General features: G+C 43.0%; 1 protein-coding gene across 1 annotated transcript in view; it reads left to right on the top strand.

Moving 5' to 3' along the window:
* The window catches only part of LOC116997614 (deubiquitinase DESI2-like), a 55,260-nt gene extending 29,685 nt beyond the window's left edge, over positions 1-25,575 (top strand). Inside the window, exons 2-5 of the mRNA XM_033062580.2 lie at positions 4,197-4,269; positions 5,580-5,673; positions 6,660-6,801; positions 22,560-25,575. Of these exons, the coding sequence (XP_032918471.1) occupies positions 4,197-4,269; positions 5,580-5,673; positions 6,660-6,801; positions 22,560-22,802 (552 nt within the window). The 3' untranslated portion in view covers positions 22,803-25,575. The remainder of the gene's footprint in view (positions 1-4,196; positions 4,270-5,579; positions 5,674-6,659; positions 6,802-22,559) is intronic.
* Positions 25,576-26,956: the final 1,381 nt, after the last annotated feature.

Here is a 26,956-nt window from a genome sequence, read left to right as displayed (position 1 = left end):
TGCAGGGTTTGAATTGGGAGTTCTGGGCTATCTACTGCTGTTGTGAAGTCATAATAGCCTGGTTAGCCCTCCTCCCTGCCTCTGTTATTATCTGAGCTGTTCTCTGTCGAAGATGGAAATCAGAATGCTCCATGTCCTTCACTGTATGGTTTAGGGCACAATTTTCCAGGCAGTATGCAATGCAAGCATGAATCACAACTCCCTGTAAGATACTGCTGTATTCAGTTCCCTGGCTCTTCTCGTCTGACTGAACAGGCTGCAGATTTTTGTTTTTAATCTAAGCAACAACCAATTTACTCCAGAGATGAGTATTTGTTGACTGTTGCTGCTGTTCTTATGCTCAGAATTGCAAACCCTTTGAAAAACAAGGCCAGCTCGTGCATGTGTGTACAAACCTGGTTTCAAATCTGGCTTGGATTCTCTTTTCCAGCTCGGCAAGAGACTGACATGTTCACTTTAGCACAGCTTCCTCCCAAGACAAGCCAGGGTCTGTGCCAAAGTGCTGTGAGGCATTCACTGTGAGTTCAGTCACACACTGGAGGCAGATTCTACAGCACCCTGGAGACAGAGGTGAGATGGGGACAGTACAGCCATGATTCAGAGCTGCATTGCACTTCAGTATTGCTAGTAGGTCATATCAGTATTGTATCAATAGAACCAAGATGGATGCAAATCAGACCCCACTTCAACAACACCCTTGTGTGACCGAAATGATTAGAAAATACTTAATCAGGATAGCTTGTGCTCAGTTCAAATTCAGATATGGCTGAGGTTGTTGTACTTCACAATAGCTCATTTAAAAGAATTAATACTGAAAAATACACTGTTTAAATACAGAAATGTCTGTGTGATGATCATAATTTTTCAACACTGGGAATCAGCCAGAGAAACATTTGCTCCTCCCTTCTTTATATCTGCAGGAGCCTCCTCATCACCTGTGCTTTCAGAACTGACCTGCAGCTTTTCCCTCTACTCCTGGAGTTGGGCAGGATGGGTTGCAGGGGCTGAAATTCTGTGCTGTGAACTAGAGTGCTCGGGGGACAGGGCAGGCTTATGATCTGAGACTGTTCTGCATATGTATGAGGTGGTCAAGTGTCAGAATATTATTCTAAAAAGTAGTCAGTCAAGGAGAGGGTTCCTTTTTCTTGCTTGTTTGCTTATTTGTAGTTTGGATCCAACATAGCCTTTAATATGGAAGAAGAAAAAGCTTCCTTTCCTGTTTGAAAAAGCTTTCCTGTAACTTCCTTTCCTGTTTGAAATACGAAGACTGACGCAGATGAGGCTCTGCAGATAGCTCTGATTTTGATAACTGGCAAGAGTATTTCTAGTTTAAAAAGTCTCCCTTCTCTTCCTATCAGTTATTTCTCTAAGCAAAGCAGCTGGCGTGACCTGAGCATGTTTTGGTTGTATGCAATAGCTCAGCCTGAGGGAAGAAGACAACCTACTTACCATATCATCTGAGAGTTGTTTCAGTAGGATTTGAGAAACCAGTGTTTCTCTGAAGCTCACTGAGATTACTTGAGACTATCTGCCCATGAGTGCCCCTTCAGTCAGTTTGCACACAACACCCAACTGGGCAGGAATGTTGATCTGCTGGAAGGCAGGAAGGCTCTGCAGAGGGATCTGGACAGGTTGGATCAATGGGCTGTGGCAAATTGTATGAGGTGCAGTAAGGTAAAGTGCCAGATCCTGTACTTGGGTCACAACAGCCCCAGGCAGTGCTTTAGGCTGGGGGATGAGTGACTGGAAAGCTGCCCAGCAGGAAGGGACCTGGGGGTGCTGACTGACAGCAGCTGAACATGACCCAGCTGTGCCCAGGTGGCCAAGAAGGCCAATGGCATCCTGGCCTGTATCAGCAATAGTGTGGCCAGCAGGACCAGGGTAGGGATTGTCCATTGTCCCGCTGTACTCAGTACTGGTGAAGCCCTTCAAATCTTGTATCCAGTTTTGGGCCCTCACTACAAGAAAGGCATTGATGTGTTGGAGCAGGTCCAGAGAAAGGCAAAGAACAGAGCTGGTGAAGGGCCTGAAGCACAAGTGACAGGAGCAGCTGAGGGAGCTGGGAGTGTTTAGCCTGGAAAAAATGGGGCTCAGGGGAGACCTCATCACTCTTTACAACCACATGACAGGAGGCTGTAGTGAGGTGAGGGTCTTTTCTCTCAGGCAACAAGTGACAGAATGGAAATTACCTCAAATTGTGTAAAAGGAGGTTCAGAATAGATATTAGGGAAAATATCCTCACAGAAAAGGTTGTCAAGCATTGGAACAGAGTGTACAAGGAAGTGGTGGAATCACCATCCTTGGAAGTATTTAAAAAATGAGGGATGTGGCATTGAGGACATGGTTTAGTGGTGAGCATGGTGGTGGTGCTAGGCTGATGGCTGGATTTGATGATCTTAGAAGTATTTTCCAGCCTTAAAGATCCTATGATTCTATGAGGTGTGGGAGATTCAGGAACAGATGGAGGGTTTTATGTCTAGGGGAGCCAGGCTTTTGTCCTATGTTGTCATGTGTGGCCTCCACCTCTATCTTCTTCCCCAGTCAAAGTAGAGATATTCCTGCTGCAGAGAATTAGGCAACAGAGGGGAAAGGCAGCAGAAGGCAAGGACACCTAAATACCAGGCATGGTGTTCAACCTAGGGTTCACTGCTAATGTGCTACCCAACTGGGAGAGGCTGAGAGGTACCTGACCCTAAAAACAAGGGTTTGCATAATTCAAGCGAAGTAAATGGAGGTTACACAAAGTCAGCAGAGGTCCAGCTGGGGTCAGGCAGTTTTCTGCCCTCCTGCAACAATACGTAATTTGTGATGAAAAAAACTCACAAAGACCAAGAAGCGTTACAGCATTTTCTGGAGGAAAATGGAACTGCTGTACTGCCAGAGGCAAGCATTTTTGGGGACATGGTTAAAGATATCAAGATCAGCCATATATTAAGTCAGGCTTGAGACTGTGACTTTCATATCAAAGCTACTGTGTTTTTTCACAGTAGCAGTGGTTTTGCAGAAAACATGTTCAGGTGATTTACAGAGCTACTGCAGTCATCATAAATATATAAGCAAGCAGTGCAAGCACAGTTGTTGGAGTGTGCCAGACCTCTGGCTGCCTGACAGCAGAGGGGCTCTTACTCATGCCACAGCAGCTCGGTGACACCAGACACAGGGAAGGTGCAGCTTATTCTGATTCCACAAGAAGCTGCTACCAGACCCAGAAGAAAATATTAGTTTAATGACCCTGTCATGTCCTTGTACGGGAACAAGTGAACAACACTCATTTTTCTTGCAGTGGTAGATTGAAACCAGAATTTAGTTGCTCTGAGTTACTAGGAGATGTATCTTCATTGCACAGCAGGTGTAAGTGAACTGTAAATATACCATGCATGGGCAGTTCCCTCAGTGCCTGAAACATCATTTCTGTAGCAGTGCAGCTCTGCAGCTGACCTAATAAACACTGATGCTGAGCAGGGCTAATTATCTCCAATGCAGCACTGCCCTGGCATGGCTGTACAGCTTCTCACTCTGGAATTAGCTTAGCTGGGACTTGTTTGGGTGTCTGCACTGTCCTTCACGGTGTGGTGGAAATGGGCCCTGTGCAGCGCTTGGCAGAGGAGCATCCCACGCACGCACTGGACTGCAGTGTTTCTGTGCTCTAAATGTAATGGGGGAATGCTGGGCTCCACAGCAATGGAGTCACTTAACAGCTCCTCTTGAAAACTTGTCTGACCTTTTGGGGCAACAAACATCCATCTCTATGATCTCTTTGCCTAAAAACATGCTAATGATAAATAGGGGTACTGGGAGGTGATGTTACAAGGTGCGTGGAAAATGATTGGGAATTCTCTTATTGAGGATTTTGAAGATCAAATAGTGAATTGATAAAACTGACTCAGTGTTAGGTATTAGGTGAGAAGATAGGCGAATAATCGCACATCCTCTAGCAACTGGGTTTATGCAGGTTCAGGTCCAGGTTAGTACCTTAGGTGAAAACAGTTAGATGAGCATTTTTTGGAGAGCTAATCCAATCCATCTGAATAAACGCAATGCCCACTTCTGTTGGTCTGTAAGAGTGTCCATTTGTTTGTCTCAAGATAATTTCAAAATCAATTCTCCTTAAGAGGAGTTGGGGGATACACCCTAGACCAAGATCATGTGTGTATTTTCCACTAATGCTTCCCAATGTGGCTTTTCTCTTACTGTAGTACTGGATAAACGAATACACCTCCACCTTGGGGATTGGTGTCTTCCACTCTGGCATCGAGATCTACGGCAGAGGTATGAAGTATTTCCCTTTTACTACCTGCAGAACACGGAGACAATTGTATGGCCAGTCTGATATGGAAAAGCACCCCAAACTTACAGCTTTTGGCAAGGAACAAAAACTGAAAAACTCAGCCAATTCTCTTTTCAGAGTCCATTGTGAAGTCTAGGAGGAACTCATGCAGTTCTGTTACGAACCATGTAGTCCTTCTTATTTAGCCTGTAACTGCAGCCTGTATAGCTTGTGGAGGTGTGTAGCAGGATCGCAGACAGGAAGGGCAATGCTTGAAAGCCATTCTGTAGTGAAGGAGGGGGATTAGAGAATGGGAGAAAAGAGGGAGGGAGAACAGAGGTCAATCAGGAGTTGTCTTAAGGCCTGCAGATGTGTTTGTGCTAATTCCCTGTCAGAAAAAAATCTTTTTTTCAGTAATTATTTATGAATGTGTGTGGTCTAGAAATCTTGGCATCTGGGTTTCCAGATATTGGATATTGTTGATTTGAAACAGTAGAGTTACAAATAAAGGAAAATGTCATGTGAGACTTTTGAAATTGTCTGGATGGGGTACAAGCTGATTAGAGCCACCCATTTCAAAAGTCAAGGGATCTGGAAAGCATCTGTAGTGTGGGGAAGGGTGAACTAGCGTCACAGACTTTGTTTCCTTTTTCAGCATTAAATGGGAACGACTTGGCTACTCACTCATGCTAGTGCCATGCAGTAGCCAGAACCCCTGTTGGAGCTATTTCCATCTTGAGCACAGAGGCTTTCACAAGCCCTGTGAGAGGGCCTGTGACACCATGAAGATCACAGGCTGTGTTTCACAGGCCATGCAAGGTGGCCTGTATGACATGGAGGGCCCCCCTGGCCTGACCTGCGTGCTGAAGCAGCAGGGTACAATCAGCCTGGCTTCTGCAAAGATTTCCCACTCTCTGTAAATTCCTCTGGAAGATTTGATTTCTCCCTACTCTGGAAATGGCTTCTTCCAGCTCAGTAGCAGCACTGGCAGCCTCTCATAGTTTATCCAGATGCCTTCAATGCAGAACTTTCCACTGAGAGAAAGCCACCTGGATGGGGACACAGACATTCCCAGAGAGTTTTCCCGCTGCTGTGGGAAAGCAGTAGTGCTAGCTTGGAGGGAGGCTGTGAGGGCATCCTCAGCCCAAAAGGTAACCAGGCAGTGAAAACAGCTTTCAGAGTCTGGCTGAAGCAGGTTTTGGCAATAGCCCAGCCCCTGGTGCTGATGTTGAACCATGCAGACAGCTGCCATAGACCTTTTCCTGACATGGCGTTCATTTAATTACTCACAGTCTGTTTCTTTCCTTGTCAGAGTTTGCCTATGGAGGGCATCCCTACCCTTTCAGTGGGATTTTCGAGATCACACCTGGCAGTGCAGTAGAACTTGGCGAGACCTTTAAATTCAAGTAAGGGCCCTTTTCTACATCTTTCCCTCTGCCCCTGGTAGCCATTGGTGTAGGGGAAGCAGGAAAGTCCTGTCCTCTGGGTCCTCCTTTCGCTGTCCTCGTAAGTGCCCTCACTGCCATCCTTTACATGATCCCGATTCAAAGGCAGCCCTGCAAGGAATTTGGAGGTGGATAAAAGAGTGTGTACAGCAAACAGGGAACTGTGATGAACTGTGTTTGTCAGGGATTAAAAGCACGCTTACAAATGAGTGCAGTTCTCTTTTCCCATTTTATTAATCTTCTGTGCTCTCAGTTTTGCCTGTTACACAGAGCACATGCACAGCGGGGAAAAAATAAGACTTCTATTTTTATGAGTACCCCCTATCTGTGGATACTACACAGAGTACCTGAAGCCATTCATTGCATGTGTTTATTGCTGCTCTGTTACAAGGGACAGACTGACTGCTAGAGAAGTCTGAGAGTATGCTGCATTCTTGTGTTGTTCAAGATGCTCAGACTGTGGTACTGCGAGTCGATGAAATGTCCACAGCAGGGGAGCTTGACTTTGCCAGACTGCCAGTTTATGTTGAGGGCCGTTTTAGAGCAAGTGCTACTGAGTGAATACTGGGAGAAGAAATAGGTTTCTGCATAAAGTTTTCAGTCTGCTCCTTCCTGGCCCAATTCTGGAAAAAACATCTCTCTTGTAACAGAAATTTCTTTTCTAGAATGATGGGCAAAGTAGGAGCAGACATGCAGAGCTGAGACTTCCCTGGTGGTGAGCAAGAAGATCTCAGGGCTATTGCCTGTGCGATAAGTTGCTTTGTGGAAAAGCTGTGGATATTACTGTGCCATTCTCTTAGTGAGAGTCTCTGACAGCCTCAGATATGCATGTCCAGAACATTTTAAACCTGTCCTTCTTGCCAGTATCAGATCATTTCCTTCTGCATTGGTATGTATCACACTCTTCACTGTATCTTTCTGGTTTTTCTGTTGTATGTTTTAACTAGAGAATCCATTGCCTTGGGCACTACGGACTTCACAGAAGAGGATGTGGATAAGATTATGGAAGAGCTGGGCAAGGAATACAAAGGAAACGCATACCACTTGATGCACAAGAACTGTAATCACTTTTCTTCTGCTCTGGCTGAGGTGGGCACAAATGGAGTTTAGTTATTAATTTTTTACTGCTTCACATGTGTAGTAATGTTCATAGAGAGGGACCTGGGGCCAGCCCACCCTGCCTAGTCAGAGCCTATTGCCAAATATTCTGTCTCTGCCCTAAATATTTTTGGAAGCTCTTTGCTATTGAAAGGCAGGGGATCGGGAGGTAGAGATGTGGCAGGTTTATCACATGTTTTGTCTAAATTGTGTGGGAAAATAGGAGTGCTTGTAATTTGGTTCACTGAACAGGTACTGAGCAGGAATTGAAAGGACAGACCTGGTTAGCATGCAAATGTGCATAATTTTTATAGCAAAAATAAATAACAGTGTATGATCTGCAAAGGCATAAAAATGGTTTGTCAGTGTTTTGGAAACAAAAATTTTCAGTATTCAGAGATTGGGCATTCTTTTTCTTTATTTAATCTGCACAATCCAAACCTATTAAAAAGAATTGATTTTCTTGCAGACACTTCCATGTTCTCAATACCACTGCGAGTTTTGAGAAATTATTATAACAGAGCTGTTATTTATATTCAGGGACAACTGAAGCACAGAGAAGCATAAATTTTGTTCTGTCTATCTGCTGATTTGGGGTGTCTGATTTTTGATTCCCAAAGATGTGATTATTCTAGGGGAAGTTGCCTTCCTCCTCAGCTCCCAGATGAGCTGGTTAAAGTGTGCTTCAATTAAGGAGTGAACATTCAGCATTTGTGTGAAACTGATTTCCAGATTTAACCCAGTGTCAGAAAAAGATGGGAAAAGCACAAAATGGAAATGACCTTCCATAAAAACTCTTCCTGTGCTTTCCATACTTGCTTTATGGCAAACTCAAGGAGAGAATATAATTTGTCACAATAGGGTAGGACTGGAGTAACAGTGAAACTTTAATTTCTCCCTCTGGAATCCCCATCCTAATTGGTTGCACATCTCTTTCCTTTCTTCATCATATGGGGCAAAGGTCCTATGCCAATAACCTCTTTTGCCACAAGTGTTAATTCATCTCCAAACAAGCCCACCATGGATCCCAGGTGAGATGTGCGGGAAAAGTACTGTATGGTTTTGTAAGAAAATACCAAGTAAATCTGAGAACCAGCAACTGACTTACAAGGGTCCTGCTTAGGCTGCTAGGAACACCAATTCTCTATATGTTCCATCCTTATGAATTATATATAGAGTCCTTTCTGCAAATGTTAGCAAAGTAAAACAAACAGGAAGGAATTGAATTGGTACAAACAGAGAATGAAGTTCCAAGCAGTACAGTGAGTAAATTCATGTTAGCCACACTACTAATTTGGAATAAAACATCAAATTATTAAAACAAAAAATAGGAAATTTAAAAATTATGAAGGAAATTCAGGAGGAAGCTGTGGGATTGTTAGGGAAAGATATAAACAAAATCCTTTACTTGCTGTAGTGAAATAAAGTCACTGCTTACTGTGCACTTTGAAAGGTAAAACATCAGTCTTGTCTCTAAACTATAAGCTCAAAGTCATTCTTCCTTGATTCTACTGCTACACATCAGTGTATCCCTCACTGCCCCTTCCTTGTCTAGCTTTCCTAACACAAGTTGAGATCTTATAGAAAAACTAGTAGAGCATTTTAAATTTTATTTTCAATATGTTTTTAGTAGGTATCTTTAGAAGAGTGGAATTTAGGGTTAAGTTTTCCTGCAAGAGCTTTCTTGGGGGATTCAGAGCGCTCATTCATTGCCCTGTAACCTGTCTAGATTATAAAGCAAAAGCCTGAATGGCTGGTTCTGACACTTCTGCTCCCAGGAGCAGAATTTTCTTGAGATTTACGTCAGTTTAAATAAGTTCTTCATAGGCAAGCAGGATTTTTTGTTGCTCTTGCTCTTCACATATGCCTGTGTTTATCAACCCTCTCTAATGCATTACAAATGCAATCCCGGAGGAGCTGGACAGCAGGTCCAGAAGCAGATTGTCCTGGATGGTCTCTAGCACGGGGATACAGAAAATGGGAACTGAAATGCTGATAAAAATAGCTGGTGGTATGACACTAAGCAGAAGTCACAGCTATTCAATAAGCCTCAGTCAGCAACATGAGGAATATGTGTGGCTGCCTTACAATAGATAGCCCCACCCGTTCTGGTAAGTGCAGTCATTTTGGCAATTTGGAGCTGGGTAAGAAGTAGCATATCCATATCTTGGGATACTTCTGACATTTTGGAGGAAGTCTGCTTGAAATCTATTGAGACACAACTGAAAGTTTTTATTCTCAACATCTGAATGCTTTATCTACTTCCCAGCCCTAAGTGCTTTTTTTCTCTTCTTCCTGTAGTTCCCATTAAAACTAAACAAACCAAAAAATCACCCCATTGGGTAGGTCTAGTCCCTTCCACATAGAGCTACAAGAGGCATCCTCACAGTGCACAGAACATGCTGGCTACATGATGGTTGGCTCACAAGTCTCTGTAGATATGTGTCAGCATATAGGCCAGAAAACAGAAATTATATTTGCCCCCCCAAAATCAATTCTTTAGTATTTGTATTGCTCTTCAGACTCATCATCTGCAAAGGAGTCATAGTAAGAACAACAAAAATATTTATCACCTATTACAGCATACTCATGTTATGTGACAGTTAAAGACACTAAACTGGAAAAGTTATCCAAAGAATTAAAACAAAATTTTGCTCAACAGAATGAAGTACTGGAACTGGGGCTTCATCCAGCCACAAAAAAAAAAAAAAAAAAAAAAAAAAAAAAAAAAAAAAGCAAAGGATTTTGTGTGCAAATTCTTGATCTTTCTGTTGCTGTAACCCATCTGAAAGGTGATGCTATAGGTACCACAATGCCCTTTTACCTCAGAGAGGGCTTGGGGTGGAGGATGCTTTTTAGCATAGAAGAGGGAATGCCCAGCTCTGCTCCCACCAGACCTTTAGGTTTTTCTGCTTGCAGGCACAAACCATTGTGCACAGTTAAGGGGATGGTTGTTCCAAGCTGCCTGGGTAATGCCAGGCAGGTCACATCCCTGTGCTATGCCAAAGGATCCCCCTCCTTGCATAATGGGTTATTTGCTTCCTTCAAAAAGGGCTCTGAAATCTTTTGGTGACAGCTCTCTCCTCTGCCAGCATTAGTTATCTGGTTTTTGGCTTGTATTCTTCTGTTTCAGCATGCAAAACTAGGGGCAGAGCTTTATAGCTGAGTGGTGATGTCTGAGTTCATGTGTGTTCACACAGACCTGTGTAGCAGGCTTTGCTTGTAGGCTCTGTGCTAGGGAGCTCTGTCAGGCACCTTAATTGCCTCAGCTGGCTGTGGGCTTGCTCATTAGTATCCATACAGAGATTGTTCCTGTGGCAGGGCCATGGGCTGGAAGGACAATGCCATCTGGTCATATAGACTGAGGGTAAATGTAGCCATGTGTGCTGCTGGCTGGGGCCACAATTCTGCAGAGAGAAGGGAAAAGAGGTGTAAGACTGGCTCTCCCTTCTGGATCAGCTTCTTCAGGATCATGCTGTGAGACGAGAGTCACATATCCAATTGCCAGGACTTGTAGGACAGGTTCCTCATCCTCAGAAGGATTGCTGAAACCAGACTTTATTTTCTTTCTTTTTTGGTTGGTTTTTTTTTTTGTTTGGTTGGTTTTTTTGGGGTTTTTTTCTTGTTTTTTTGTTTTCCTTTACCTGTGTTTTCTCAACAAGAAGAAAATCCATTCAGAAATCTTCCATTTACATCTGTTTAGGAAACGTTTTTTCTGTCGAATTCACATTTAATATGATGATGCCTTGGGTCTCACTATGATAACTGGTAAGTCTTTAAGAGTTACACGCAGGCTGGCTGCTGATGGTTAGGGGCATGTCTGGACCTATGACTGCCATTCTGCCATTTGGCCATGAACCTTGAAAAATCCCTGGACTGTAGAAGTCCAGCATGGGCAGCTAAGCTGTACTTAACCACTGGGCATGCCTTTGATCTACTGTCTACCTCTGAAAAAAACTCACTTTGCAGTGCAATTGCAGCGTCATTACGTGCTGTTGTGGAATTGAGCATCTCCCTGAATCTATGCATCTCTTCTGAGTCTTCTGAACTTCCTGCTCATATCACTTGTAAGATGCAGGGGGCTTTCTTTGTTATTCTCTCATTGCCACTTAGTTCTGAAGTTTCCTTACTCTCTACTGCAGACTGTCAAGCATGTTTAACGTGCCTGAGACTCAGTTCTCTCCCTGCTTTGCCAGTTCCCTATGGACTTTTATGGAGCAGCTATTGGAACAAAGAGGCATGGCTTGGTCTACTCACAAAGAAGCTTCTCTGGAAAAAAACCAAAGAATGCTGCAGTTTCTGCTGCAGCAGTTCAGACTTTGTCTCCGATGCCATTTTATGGCAGTTTTCTCAGTAAGTGAACATGCTACTTGATCAGGAGTCTCTTCCTATGGATTTTTCTTCACCAGGAACTTTGGGTTATTCAAGAAATGAAGAACTACCAGAAAGCATAAGTATCTGCACAGCATTTTGATTAGGGTTGAAGGAAGTTCTCATATAAAGAAGGGCAGAATTTCCCAAAGGGTAATAATAAGAAAGAAATCTGATGCACTCCCTGTGCATTTGCCCAGCTCCAATTTAAGGTCACTCTATGCACGCCATTTTATAACCCTGTGCAGCCTCACTTTGCCACACTGATATAGATGGTGACGGTAATGTGAGAGGACCTTGAATCAAGCAGTGAAAATCTAATCAAGTGGCCTCAGCCACTTGATTCCTGCAACATGGTCATGATACCTGTATTTATAAATCTCTTGAGCAAGTTGTTAGTGGGTTAAAATGAAGAGGTCCATCAACTGGGATTAGCAACTACAAGAAGCAATTAGCAATTACAAAGAAGCTTACTCCTTTCATGTTGCTTATGCTGACAGTCCCCAAAATCAAGTAGTACCATACTCTCTGAAGAAACTGTCCAAGAGGATGGGCAATCCCTTTGGGGAACTTATGCTTATAATTTATGGAAAGAAAAACCAGTGAAGTAATCATCATCAAATCCTAAACTTTCCATCCTGTTCTGGGTTTATGAACCATTTTGTGCTTTAGTACTCCAGTGGGGTTTTATTCTGATGAAGTTATGCATGTGTGGGGAATTCAGTTAGGACTATGTCAAGATTGGAAAAAGCCTTTCTGTTTGATTGTCTGTTTTAAGTTACTTTGTTCCTAAACATCCCTTGCAATCCTCCCCAATGTATACTTACAGCAGTACATTCAAAGGACTCTTCAAGTAATTGCAAAATATTTATGTTCTTTATGAGTTGTCCTAGCTGATGAAAGAGGCTATTTAAACTCTGCCAGTATTTAAAGTACTGGCTTTTGAACATTAGAAAAACATTTTCAAATAAAAAAAGGCTAAAATAATGAGTTCTTTCCATAATGTGAACTGTTGAATTTCCTGATTCTTTTAGAACGTGGAGTTGTGAGATAGAAAAAGGACAGAAGTTACAAATTGCTCTAATGAAGACATAAAGGCAGGGAAATGCCAAACTCAAAGAAATTCCTGCACTGTAAGTTCCTTTGTGAGGACCTTAGGTCCCATCCTTGCCACTGCTTTGCAGAAGCACTGGTCACTGCAGCAGTGGGCCACAAGAAATTATGATGTGAGGTGCCAAGAAAGACCTGTACTTACACACTTTGTCACCAAGTCTGTTTTTTGGGTGTAAGTAAGGGTAGGAACATACAGGCACGGGGAATTGTGAAATTGCTGTCAGAAGGCTCTTTCCAGTGCAGGAGCATGGCTCATGATTTCCCTACAAACCTACAATAGAATTTGGACTTGTGGAAGGCAGATCCTGGGCAAGGCAAAAGCATGCTTGGCACAGCTTATACTTCCAAACACAAGTAAAGGTGGAAGGTTGACTGACAGGGTTTGAGTTTGGGCATATAAGAATATGAGTCCTTTGGGTGGGTGGGCACATGCTGAGTGTACAGTGCCTGAGGACAGCTTCTGCACAGAGACAGCAGCAACTGGAGGGTCAGAGGGAGGGTGAAAGTTTACTGCTTTGAGGTTCTTCTCCAGTCTGGTGATATTCCTCCGTGTTGAGTGTAAGGATCACACATACCAGTGGGTATTCAAGACTCTGAAAAAGCTTTTGCTTCTTAGTACATTCACAGACAGAAGACAACTCATTTGACTTCTCACCAGCAATTTTCTATGTGACTGAAGTTTTCTAAATAAGCTGTGGAGCTGTGTTCTTACCAGAGTGATGACAGTTGCTACAACACATCTCAGAAAAGGACAAACGACCATGGGAAGGGAGAAAAACACCTCTGAATCAGCACCATAACTGGAAGATAAGTGAAATGACTCAAGGAAAGCACTCCTTCTCCTTTCATGAATGTGATTACTGCCAAGCAACTACTCCTATTTAAGGAAACGCTGCAGCGTGTTGCTATAGGACGTGCAGCACATCGTTATCAAAGAAGTGTGGCTTCTGAGCATCAGGGAAGGCAGCCCCTTTTAGTCCCCAAAAGCCTTCCTAGTGGTGGGAAAGCAATGAAGTCAGTGGGTCTTATGGGGCCTTTTGATAGCATATGAAGTTGATGCTCATTATAATTAGGAAATTAATTGAGAGGCAGTGGTTTGATTTGCCTTAGAAATTGTTGATGCTGGAGCTTTACCGGAGGATGGCAGTGACAAAAGATTTTATTCTTGTGTCACATCTTTCCTTCATCTTCTTGAAAGACGAATGATCTCTTTTTGATTTGTATGAGTAAGTACTGGAAAAGACCAAAACCCTCTGTGTACCCTGAGAAACACCTGAATGGTCTGGTATGAATTCCCTCTGAATTTATGAAAGCAGAATCTCACTACACCACTGAGAGGTGATGAAGCACAGTCAGAAATCCCTATTTGCTTCCCAAATTATCTCGTCTTTCTCTTACACCCAGAGAAACCTATTTAAAAAGATCAGACCCAACTGTGAAGTTAGTGCCCACATTTGATCGTTCTTCAGAAGGGCTTTTAAGGCCATTTGGATTTCAGAAATTGAAAACTCTTTGGGAAAACAGATTGGTATCTCATTACCCAGCTTCCTTTTATACCTACTGATCCTTTTCACCCCTTTACTGCTTCAAATAGTAAATGTTTCCTTATTGCTCAGCATTTCTGGATCCAAATGATTGGATCTAAAGGACAGGGCTCAAAGATGCTATCTGGATACATGGTTAAAATCTGAACTAATTATTAGAGTTGAACTGAAATGTTTTGAGTAAACCAGGTATTCAAAAGCAGAGCCTTTTAGAAGGATCCAATAGTTATTGTGGGTTCAAACAGAACTTCTAGCATTTGAGGTGGCTGAAATCAGCCTTGGAAAATTCTTTTGCATCCTAGATGAGGCTGGATTCTAGAAGGCAGGGATCATGAACCCTGTTCCAACCAAATACTTTGCAGCCAGAGTCCTAGAGCTGCAGCACTACAATTCTCAGGGAGATAAATAGCTTTCAGTCTCCTGAAGTCAGCAGGACTCTCTCAAATCAGCCTAAAAGGATGGTCTCCAACAGGAAATACCCTGAAGATTAAGAAATGCAGTCTGCACAGTGGATCCTGATGGTTACTGAGGACAGGAGCAAGCATCTAGCATAGATATGATTGATGTCAACAGCATGGGGATATTATTGTACCTGCATGCCAGATGGAAATGCTTGGTAAAGCCACGCACCTGAATCTCCGTGAAAGGCAGGGGCTGATCCTGGTGCAATCAAGTCTGCTTGCAGGCAGATCACTGGGTCTAGGATGGGTGCCAGGGCTTCTTCACCCCTTCCTTTGTATTATTGGTAGAGATCTGTCCTACTGATAATAGCAGAGGGAGACATTTTCATTGCATATCGGTGTGATAGCAGGAAACGTGCATCTTTTGTGACTGCAGTGCTGCAGAAGATATCCCTGTGAGTGGCTGGTGTAGACTTCCCTGATGGTGTGGCTGTCCCAGTTGTCCCTTGTCAATATGGCTGGAGTTTTGGTAGGATAAAGGGATTCTATTTTACTTGTGAAGAGTGTGGAGCTGTGCTGAAGTGACAGGAGATGGTAGTCAGTACATATTATATTTCTCTCTGAATATTCACCCATCCTTTTTCAGCCACAGCAAAACTGACAGGACATAACAAACCTACATCAGAATCCTGCTTTCTTCAGAGAAGCTTGACTTTCAGCAAATTCTCTGAAATAAGGATCAAATGAGGGCAGTTTTTTAATCATCAGTGAGTAATTCAAGACTAAAGCTTTTCAGGTCCATCCCCAGGCACTTCCCCATGTGACTTCTTATCATCAAGTTATTAAAATCTAGAAGCTCACTCTAGCCTGAAAGCTATCACAGAAAAAGGATTAAACACCAGAGGAAGGAGGTTCAGGTGGCATTTGAGTCACAGTCAAAAGCAGCAAAAGCTTTTATAAACCAATCTTCAGCAAATCCTAAATAATGTCTTCCTTAGTGAACAATTGCTTTTCAGTTGCCTCTGTTGCAGAGGAGATAGGTGTTTTGTTGAGCGAAAACCTATGTGCAATTCTATTAATGATAAGGGAGACAACGCTCCTAACAGACATAAAAGAAGAAAATCAAGAAACAAACAAATAAACAGCCACAGGACATGAAAGAACATTAGGAAAGCTTTATTTCCTGGTGCCTGAGTCAGTCCTCAGTGAAGCTGATGGAACGACTTGCTTCATTGCAGCAGCCTTTGAATGTTGTTAGCTTCATGGAGAACAGGCTGTGTTTGTTTTCTGGTTTTCAGCTGCCACATACGTTTAAAAGAAGATTATTTATAAAGATGCCCTGCACCCATAAATTTACTCTCATGGTTTCAGATGGATGTAATTTTTCATCTTGTTTCTGCCTGTATGCATGCATACTTTTGACTGCATGTAGTTAAAAAATTGCTGTATCTGCAGCAGAAAAATAGCATTTCTAGGTGTAGGTTGTGTATAAGTTGAAATTTATGAAGTCTTTGGGAATTCCTTAGAATGAAGGCTTCTATAAAAATATTATTTCCCCCTCACTGTTAACCTCTCTAGCCTGGCTGTCCTGAATAGCCCAACAAAAATTATTACTGGGATAAGTTTTCATATGCAATTTTCAGCTCTCAGTCCATCTTCTTTCCTCATTTATCTATTTGTGCAGGAGAATAATATGAGTTGGCAGGTAATTTGAATGCAGATATCAACCCCCCTAAATGGCAAGGTTTTAGCACATCATTTCAATTTTTTGAGAGGCCTGATTTTGCCACAATATGTACCTCTGCAGCTATTTTAGGTTTTCCCTATAATGTGATTAATATTAAAAAAATATTAAAAGTGAGTAAGTGATATTTTAAAAAGTGATATAAAAGTGTTAAGAGGAAATTTAATAAAAGAAAAATATTTTGAGCCCTGTGGGGCTGGTGTAAATGTAGTGGGTTTATCCACCTATTTTATTTTATCTGCTTTTTGCATCTGTCTTACCAAAGTGAAACCCCTGCTTTCTTTTCTGTTATAAATGAGCACAATGCCTTAGACCTAAGTTAGCTCACAGTGTTTGGGGAGTTCATTCCTAGTCACACCCTCACAGAGCCTTTGAGTCTGTGTGTGTGCAAATGCATGAGAGCAGTGCCTCCTTTCCACAAATGAAGATGGCAAAAAATACCCGTCTTTTTCACCAGTGCCCAATGATAAATGAAAAGTGTGAAGAGTGTAATGAACTGTTTTAATATGTTGAAAGGCTTTTAAGACTGGAACCTTTTTTGTTAGGATTCCTGCCAACACTGTCATACAGAAGATCTTTCTCCGTTTCTCTGAGTTCTTGTATTCTCCCTTCTCATTGTATCTCCATCTGCAGTAACCTGCTTCTCACTAATGTTAAGAAACAAGGCTTGAGAATGAAACACAGGATTTTTCTGGTTAACTATGCAGGAAAAATAGACACTCTTAATGTCTGTCTATGCATATGGGTTGGCCTGGTCATGCTCAGCATGTCCACAACACTTGAAAGGACAACCTTGTTAAGCAACAGCTGTTCTCAGCCACTGGTCTTGAAACAGCATCTGCTAGGAGAAGGCAACTCCTCTTCATCCTATCATGATAATAGGAATGAATTGCAGTTGTTCATTCATTTGGTGGGAGATTCTTTATTTTAAATGCCATTGACAAGCCCAGACTCAATTATACTCAGTTTTCCCCAAATGGTGATCTGCTACCCACCCTATCACCCTGCAGCTGTTGGTGATACTTACAAGTGCTCATTACAAAGACCTCCATGCTCAAGAGGGCACTGCCATGCTCCAGTGCTGGTATGTGACTAATCAGTGATGCCACTCAGAATTCAACTCTGAATGTGGTTCAACAAGATGTCACAATTGCAGCCACTGTGTCTCTCTGCTGGTGGCCTGGCCAGTGAAGCTGAAACAGTGCTATGAGTGCTAAGCCAGCTGTCTCATTTGACCCAGAGCTATCTACCCCATCATCTGTGCACATGGACTGCTGCAGAAAGGCCACTCTGCCCTTCTACCACACATCCACAGAGGTGACTGACGTGCTTCCAACTAGCTTCACAAGGGGAGCAAGATCATGGATATTAGTCCCTCCTTTCAATGCTTTTCTTTTTTTCCTCGCTCCTGCCTAGTCTCAGATAGATGGTGCAGATGGTACCTCTACTTTACAAGACCCATGGTGCTGGAGAAGACCAGTAGCAGTGCCCTGCCCGTTGCAGAACAGAAAAGGAGAATGGGGGCATTTCAGGCAGTTGCTTAAAATAATTTAAAATTCCCTTGACTTGGCTGCTACCTTCCTGCCTTTGAATCAGGCTGCTACCTCCCAGATCACAGCTTCATTACTGAGCTCATTTATCCTCATCTACAGTTTCTCAGCTATACCCTTTCCTCTGTAAGTCACAGGCCATTCCTGGCTCTGCTGAATGTGTGCTGCAGGCAGCTTCACAGCCCAGTGGCACTCCGTCTATTCTGTTGATTCCCTCAGGCTCCTTAAATTCCCCAGTGTAGAAACTGTAATTTTTACACAGTAAGTATACTATAAATCTGTTTCAAGCAATTTATCCTAGCATGCCAACTCCACCAAGGTGAGACTGTACCTTGAAGTGTGTTGTGTGAAGGTGGTTTTGTCCGTTCTCTCTCAGAAGTGTAATTTTCAGTGTACACACTATGTGCAGCAGCTGATTGGGGTGCAGAGCTAGAGGTATGTCCCCTGTTGATGCACTCAAACTCTCTTAGCTCTGCCAGAACTGGGCAGTTAGGATGCCAGGTTAGTTTTTGTGAGGTGGCAAAAAAGATGTCCCTGTGCATTGGGTTACTGGTTTATTCTGGATGTGTCAAAGAACTGAACAGATTGAATTGCCCTTTTCTCTTTCTACATATGTGTTTTGGCTGCTCTAGCATAGCCTGCAGGCCTTACCTGGGCAGATATGCTTGTTTGTATCTAACTGCCATATTCTGAAATTCTGATGAGGATAATCTATGCTGTATTGTGTAGGACTTGTAGGAGCCATTTTATGCAAATACTGTAACGATTCCCCTGGAGTTCTAAAGCCTTTGTTCTTAAACTGCTCTGAGTTGTGTGTTAGACTCCTCAGGTGCCAATAAAACCCCTCTGCATTCTCTAAGAGACACCAAGGGGAATTCTGTACAGTAGCTCAAATGGATACACGTCCCATGTGGACACCACCTCATCTTTAGCAAGACTGTTAAGTGGAAGAAGCAGTGGGTGGTTCAGCAGATATTCAGTGCTGAACTCTCCAAGCCTCTGTTTGAAAACAAGAATTGAAGTAATTGGCTTGTATTGTTCGAGGAATGTTATCTTGAAAATCATCTTGATTTTCATGGATTAGAGCACTACATGGTGCGACTGAGAAGGCTCACTTACAAAAAATATCCTCAGTGCCTTGAGTTATACTTCTGTGCATGGCTTGAATTGCCTCAGTTGCATCATCCAGCACAGCACAGAACCTATTACATTTGAGAACTTTCTCTTAGGATCTACAACTGATCAGCTCTTCTCTGTATTTTGAAAAGGGCTCAGCCTGTTAGACTATCTCAGATAATGTCTAGCATATGCCCATAGAACCAAAGCCCTCTCAAAATGCAGCACATTGATAACATTGTCTTCTAGAAGGCAGGAGACAGCATTTTCCATTGCTGGATGGTGTTGCAGCCCACATTGCTCAGCTGTTAGGCTGCTCCCCTGCTCACTGCAAAGCTTTACAAGGAAGTGTTCAAATCTTGCCCAGCAGACAGGTAGCTCTTAGGATGCTTAGGGGAGGGGAGAGGGTGCAGAGCAGTTTGTACATTTTAACCAGTGACTGTTCAGTGCAAAATGATACAGCTTAGGATGCTTGGAGGATATTTTCATATCCCTAATTAGTTGTTTCTTGATGAGTTGAAATCCTGGTGTGACAGTTGCCTAGAAAAAGCACCCAAACTGTCAGGTCCCATTTCTCCTGCCCATTTGGCTTCAGCCATGGATGGTTGAACAGCTGTTTCCACTTGACTCTGCAGGTGAGGGCTGGGTCACTCACAGTTCTTACACAGAGTCCCCAGAAGAAGCTTCAGCTATGGGAGACTTGGCTTTCTGTTAGCAGGTGCTGCTCAGTGGAAGCTGCAAGTACCTGCAGCCTTCATCCAAGTGCCTGAAGTGAGAACTGGTCTCAGACAATCAGAAGTCATTGCTTGCTGCAATGTCTGACCTGTAACAGTTAATTATTTATTTATATCTCCTGCCAGAGTTAGTACATGACCTAGCACAGAGAAGTTCATCCCCTTCAACAGAGAAAACCCCACTTATTTGACAAGGAAGAAAAAAAGCCATGTGAAATCTTGAACTCTAAAAACATCTGAGAAAGGGTTCTCTTGATTGAAACAATGGGTGGTAACAGCATTCGGTGAATTTATTGTTCCAGTGAGTGGTTTCCTGTGGAGAATTTCTCGGAGGAGCTACAGTAAGTAGATTTTTCTGTGACTTCATATGCAGTTGGAAAATACCCACTTAATCTTGCTCATGCTGTTTTATTTAAACTCAATTGGCTTAATCCCATGGCAGCCAGGTTCATTTGATGATTCTCCATTAGCTAAGCACTGCCAGATGCTCCAGCACAATATGCTTTATGGCAAGGAGTGAAAAACACAGAAGCAGATTGTAGTGTTGGTAGCATTCCCTGCCATTGCCCTTTTGCTCCTATTGAACATTGTGTTCTGCCATGGAATAGTAATGAGGCTACACTGACAAGAGGTGACATGACAAGCAAGACTGAGGTAAGGGAAACCACTCTGACTTCATCATTATCCTTGAGCTCCACAAGCTGCCCTTTGTTGCTTGGTGGCTCAATGCCCACACATCTTCATTCTTTTTCTGGCTCTTCCTTGCCTTATTGATTCATTTTGGGTGAAGAAGCTCCTATAAAAAAAAAGGCAAATATCTCAGCACTGCTTCCACATTGGGAAGTGCTATTTCAGTTGCTAGGGGATCTGCTTAGAAAATAAACCCAAGCCATTATTTCCATTTCAGGCCATCTTGCCTTATGCTGTTCTGTTGTTTCAGCTAATTTTCCAAAGAATCATACCCTGGTTTAGTTGTTCTATCTATTAATATCTGTAAGGAAGTCTTTATTAAAACTTTAAACTGCTTGAGAACTAAACTCGCATGCATATATCACAAGGAGCCTAAACTGAGTCATATTCTATGGTAATATAGCAAAGTTCCTGAAGAAGAAGAAAGAGGAATGCTACAAAATCTAAGGGAAATTGTAGTGCAATTTGTGACTTTGGCTCAGGTGAAAGTAGCGTAGTGTAGGTGAACATGTTTGAGTAGAACATATCAAATACAGACTTAAACTTCCACAGTATTCTTGTGAAAAATTGTCTGATATGTCTGGTGAGAAAAATCAAATGCATCAGTAAATTTTCTATGAATGGCTCCCAAGCATATATGGAGAGGTTATCCACTTATGGGCTTAGGCAATAGCTCTAGCAATGGAAATCAGGGAATTTGAATGGAGATAAGAAATCGCTAATAAAGTAATTGTCCTCAGATTAAAAATTAAAAAAAACCAGATCATATAGCTGTGTCTAAGGTTAAATGGAATGCAGCATTAGTAAGAACTGAAATAGAAGTCCTTGGAGTGTATTAGGTAAAGAACAGTCTATGCTTGCGAGTAATTTTAGCAGCTAAATGGCTCTGCTCATTCTCTGATACCTAATGATAATGTCTCCAATTTCACACATTGATTTTTAAACAGTGCATGTCAAAATAAAGTGAGTTCTGTAGTCAAATTAGCACAGTCACAGGTTTGCTGCCTTCTCCACACCTCATTGGAAACGCCTCACTGTTGGAGCAAGCTAATTCCCTTATGCTCAAGGTGACTTGGAGTGGGGCTTGGAGCATTCTGCCCAGGCTATATGCAGGAAGAACCAGCTGCTCATCACCCATAACAGCACTAATACAGCACAGCCCATCCTCTAGAAAATGTTCCATTCTCCCTGAAAACTTCTTGAAGCCTCTAAGCTCTACATTATCTTGCCAATAAGAGACTTTTCACCATATCATCTTCTTAGTGGACTCCAGACAAACACCCTTTGAGTTTTTGCATTACTTAGTATTAAATTAAGTGTGGTTTCAGTCAGAAAGAGGGTGGGAGGAAGAGCAGAGGCATGTAGTATTGGCAAAAGGTACAGTATGGACAGCCCTGGAACCAGTAATTCATGTAAATTGTGGGACAAGGTCTGTGGGGCAGACTTTCCTCTCTGTCTCTCTTGCTCCATGAGAAACAACACAGGGAGGAAAGGAGAATTCAGGTAATGAGACTCTTGAACCTGCTGTGGACTTTAGGGCCCTATACACAGGCAGTAAATTTACTAAAGGCAGGCTATTGATGCATGCGTGTTGATCAGTTCCCCATGTCTCTTCTGTGCCAGCTAAGGGATATAGTAAAATAGAAAAGGGAAACATACTTTATGTGGTCTAAGCCAGATACAGCTATTAAAATCTGGCACCTGTATGTCTGCATGGTTAAATGCTACAAAAGAGAGGATCTGCAGTATGAAGCAAATTGCTTCATTGTGCTGAATTTGATATGACCTTGCAAAACAGTATCTGTGCTAGCAGAGTGAAATCCAAATCAGTGCCAGGAGCATCTATGATGGAACAGAGATGCTTACAACCTAGGCTGGATTTTTTTTGTTGTTGTTGTTTTACCCTCCGTATTAGGAAATTCCATATGAGAAGAAATTAGAGAGTGGTATGGTAGGATAGGAAAAGGACCCCCAGATACTGTAATTTGACTGAAACCACTGTGTCAGCCCAAGGAAGAAAAGGGAGCAACACGAACAGCTTCTCAGGCATCTCCATCTACCTAGTCGTACTCAGCTTCTTGGCTTCTCAACATCTGGTCAGCAACAGCTTAAATATTCTTCCAGATTTTTTGAGCTCCTTGCTAAAGGAGCTTGTTTGAGAGACCCAGCAGGCCTGTTCTTTTACCCATGGACTGCCTGGAGAGCAGAGTCACCAAAGCCACTGAAGGCCATGAACTGTTTTTTCAGTCTATGTTGTGATGCTGACAAGGCCTATGGCTGGTGGGGGTCCCTGTGTGTGTCAGGTAGCTGTGTGGACACTGGCAATTACAGCTGTTTCTGACTGTTTCTGTTCTGCTGGAGATGCTCCTTTCTGTTCTGAGCAGCAGGGAATTCGCCCTGTTGAGGTAGTGGTGTGAATGGGGACGACATTGCCTCTACACTTGTTTTGTGCTATTAACCACGCTTCTTTTCGGTTTACTCCACAGATATTGTGTGGGAAAGAGATCCCTCGCTGGGTGAACCGCCTGGCCTACTTCAGCTCATGCATCCCCTTCCTCCAGAGCTGCCTCCCCAAGGAATGGCTGACTCCAGCAGCCCTGCAAAGCCACATCAGCCTTGGCCTCCACAAGGAGGAACAAGGGGACACAACGGATGAGGAGTCCCCCTCCACCTCTGCAGCCCCCTCAGCCTCAGGCACATCACGAACCTGTAGACATACGCGGGTCTGAACTGCCCAGTTTGCCCCCAAATAACATCCCTGCTCTCTTGCTCTATTTATTTCTCACCCTTTCGCACACATTGGTTTGTCTCTTCAACAGACAACACAGGGAGGGAAGACCCTTTCTGCTTCAGTCCCTTTTCCAAGGACTGCCACTACAGTTGCTTGGCAAAATGACTGTGAACCCCAACACAGAACTGAGGATTGTGGTGACTAAACAGTATTTTCTTCCAGGGGCCTCCATGATCCTTGATGTACAGAGAACTGCTGACTCTCTCAGGCATGAGAGCATGTGTATGGGCAGAGTGCACATACTGTGATGTTCCTTCTCTGGAACTGTTTTATCTTTTTATCTCTCCCTCAACCCATTGAAGCCCAGCAGTCTCTTCTCTGTTTTGGCTGGGTTTTCCCATCCCCAATGATAGATCACCTGCCCACACCCAGTGAAGGAACCAGAGCCAGAACTCAACCTTCTCATCTTTTAGACCAGCAACAAACTCCACTCAGATCCGCTCCTTTTGTAATTACCAGGTTTCTAACTCATGTGAAGGACAAATGAAAGGTGCTCCTGTTCTACAACCACCTGTTTTCAGTACTCAAATTTAAGAGCTTGAATGATTGTCCTGCTCTTGAAAATAATAACAAAGAACCTAGAAAATGAATATGTTACTGTGGCTTTTCTTTGGGGTCAAAAAGAGCATGGGGCTATGGTGGTTAGAGGCAGCTACTAAGTAGATGCAGAGATGACTTGACCATATCGGTGCTTTTTGGCACAGACCCCTCTCAGTTTTCCTAATCCTAGGCAGTGTTCCTGGTTTCCTTTTCTCCCCCACTTTCCCTGGGGAATCTCTCTCCTAGCTGACATTTGCTGGCTGTATTTGGAGAAACCATCTTCCTGAGCACAAGGAAGAGGAGAGTGTATCTGTTTGGAAGGTCAGTATTTCCTTCAGATTTTCCTCCTACACTCACAGACATGAAATATGGCTTCAGAGCCATCCTTCCTTGGCCTATTTTTGAGCCAACCCAAGAAGGTGAAAAACAAATGGTGAACTCAGAGAATGTCAACCTGTTCCTTTCTCCTCCCTTTTTGGAGGTGGAGGGGGAAACTTAGGGCCACATCTGGAAAGCACAGATGACCCTCCCAATGCATGGGCCACCATGGTGCCTTCCACTGTGTGTGCTATTTCAGTGGAATGAAAAATGGGCACAGCCGGCTCACTGGCCTCTCCAAGCTGGCTCCTGACAAGAATCTGGTCCTTGGATATATTTATGTTAATTCTGACAGCTAATGAGAAAGCACAGAACGAGAAAAGGACAAGTACACTAACTCTTCCACTCAATTACCTCACTAGGAATTCTAGTCAGAAGGTGTAGAAAGAATCAAAGGGGAAATCCAGGCCTCCTCTCTCCTTTGCAACTTCTCTTGGTTACACAAACGAGGATGAAAAAGGAACAGGCAGTGTGGTGAGAGGGAACTGCCATTTTAGAAATGGTGTTCTCAACAGCTGTTACCAAGTCAGGACTTCCACCCTGCACCCAGAGGGAACTACAAGCCCTTAAGATGGTGGTAGTTTCCTTTTTTTTGGTTGCAAATGCATGCTAAGTCCAACCAGCTGCTTCTTTAGCTCAGGTATACAGGAGTGTGCGCTTCCAGGGCTGATGGTCTCAGCTGTGATGGCTGCACAGACAACATTTAATGGTTTGTTCTATGTGCATGCCCTTAGTGAAGCAAGAAGCTCTTGAGAGATCTACTGGATGCAATGTAATTCCCAGGATGGCTTCACTCCACTGCCTCCTGAAGTGATGCGTGTTTAGGCAACAAAACCTTTACAACATCCTCTTTTTCATCCTCTGTACAAACTGCTGCAAGTTCTGTCCTGAACTGAAGTCATGTTTCTTATTAACCTTGGCTACCCACAGCCAATGCTGCACTATGAGCAATTCTGCAGCTCCTGGTAACCAGTCCAATACCAATCTTGATTACTATGGCTTGGCCAGGGATGTTTAATAAGATTTCCACCATGATCTCCATGCCACTGCCCAGAAACCGTATTGCACAATGTACTGTTTCACTCAGTATTCCCCTGCAGTCGTGGTCATTGCAGCCTAAACCTTTGCAGCATTGCAAGCTTTATTTGTCTGAAGTTCCCAGGGTTTCTGCCAACAGCCAGCAGCACATTATGTGCAATGAATTTTAAAGGTCCTTCTCAGGGGGAAAATGAGAAGAGGCTTTCCCAGAGCATTTATCTAGGCCAGGGAAACTCCAGCCAGAAACACCTCATTCCCTTTGTTGTGACAACAGCCAGCCAGCCATCCTCCTTGTGTTTCTGCTCTGCACCTGACCTTCAGATGAAGCATCATGTATACATCTAGGAGACAGGCTCCACAGGCACATCTCACACAGAAAACCCTCTCACAGTACTGCACAATGTAAAAAATGCTTAACTGGCTGGATGGTAACCTGGACAAGAAAAACCACATCTGGCCTACTTGGGAACATAAATACATGCTTGAAATATTGGGAACAACATTTGGGGCAAGCTGTGAATGTCATAACCCCCCCAGATGTTTGTTTTCCTACTTTTATGTTCGTCTATCTGTTTATGACAGGAGGGGGCACATCAAGGATGCATCAAACCTCTGCTGTAAATCAAACCCAGAATATATTCCAACCTTCAAAACTGTTTTTTCCTACCCCTCTCTGTTCAAGGTGACTGATCAACCAATAATGAAAAGATCAAAGTGACACTGTGGAAATAAAATATATATTGATGATGGCTTTACCTCTGTAATTTAACAGCATTTTAGATTATTAAACATTAAGACATTTTAAAATTCTAAATTACTGTTCATCTCTGGCACAGCATGTTTGTCTTAGGCATTTTTATTATCCTTCCAATTATGACAAAATTGTCATTGTTATTACATAATTATATCATATTTATGTTTAGTCACACATTTACTTTCTCTTGCTGCTTTCTCTGCACAACACCACGTGGGAAATTTATAATACCAACAGCAGTTATCAATGAAAACAAAAGAACACCATACGAATCTTAACAAGAGCACCCCATAGCAATGGAACAAACTCTTAAACCTCCTTCTTACAGCCAGGATTTTTGGTGTCCTTTTAAAAGCTGGGATGAGAGGGCACCAATTCTGCACGTGGGCATCAGCAGCTGTGGGTTACCTCTCTAGCAGTGACCTAACAGTATTCAGGTGGGACAGTAAGATTGGAGATGAGGTTGGCCTAACACTGGAATTATCAGAAGTACAAAACAAACTGTTTCTAGGGAAGGCATAAGAGGAGGGAAGTAAGTAATAGCCTCTTTTCTCAGCATGCCTTTATCTAGAAAGCAACTTCCTTAATTTCATGACATTATTCTTTCTTATTTCTTTTTGATCAGTTGCCTTCCTCTTCACAAGTCTGTGAATTGAGGCTTCTTTTTCTCAAACTCTTTAGAAGAGACAGTAGAGGCCCTGGGTGTGCTGGTTTCCTAGCACTGAGCCTGTGCTCTGTGATGAGCTCATCCCAGGCTCAGCACAGTGTGGGGATGGACACAGACACTTGCTCTCACTGCTCCCAGCTGAGAGTTTGCATCTCTGGAATTCAGACCCATGTTGCCTTTGTGTTATTGAGGTACTCAAGAAACAGTAATTTCCTGCTATGTCATTCTTTTATTCTTCAGTTCTATTTCTCTCTAGACTGGTAGGGCTCTCAGAACAAGCTAGTGGACGTTGGATTGAAATAATATTACCTTATCTTATTATATGTGTTTGATTTTATTCTCATTTTGGTTTGTATATATGTGCTATCTTATCAACATGGTCAGAAAACTTTATTAAGTACTTCCACCACTTCCTTGGGGTCATCCATGTTCCATTTTCAAGTGTTTTTAAATTACTCTTTGAGTTGAGACAGCAGGCGCCTTGTTCAGCTTTGCCCCTGCCCTGCATGCCACCAGCAATGACTTGGAATGTGAAAAGGCTGTGTAGCGATTCAGGAGTAAGTAAAAGAGGACCTGTCATTCTCCCACCTCCACTCTGCGATTGCCGCAGGCTGACAGGGCAGAACCTCTGGCTGCAATAGTATATAAAACATCGCAGCCGCTGCCTGGAGAACGGGGGTGTCTGTACAGGTCAGCACTCCAACCTGCGCGGGGC

Source organism: Catharus ustulatus, chromosome 6 (assembly GCF_009819885.2).
Source record: "Catharus ustulatus isolate bCatUst1 chromosome 6, bCatUst1.pri.v2, whole genome shotgun sequence".
NCBI lineage: Eukaryota > Metazoa > Chordata > Aves > Passeriformes > Turdidae > Catharus > Catharus ustulatus.
This window is presented reverse-complemented; position numbering and strand designations above follow the sequence as displayed.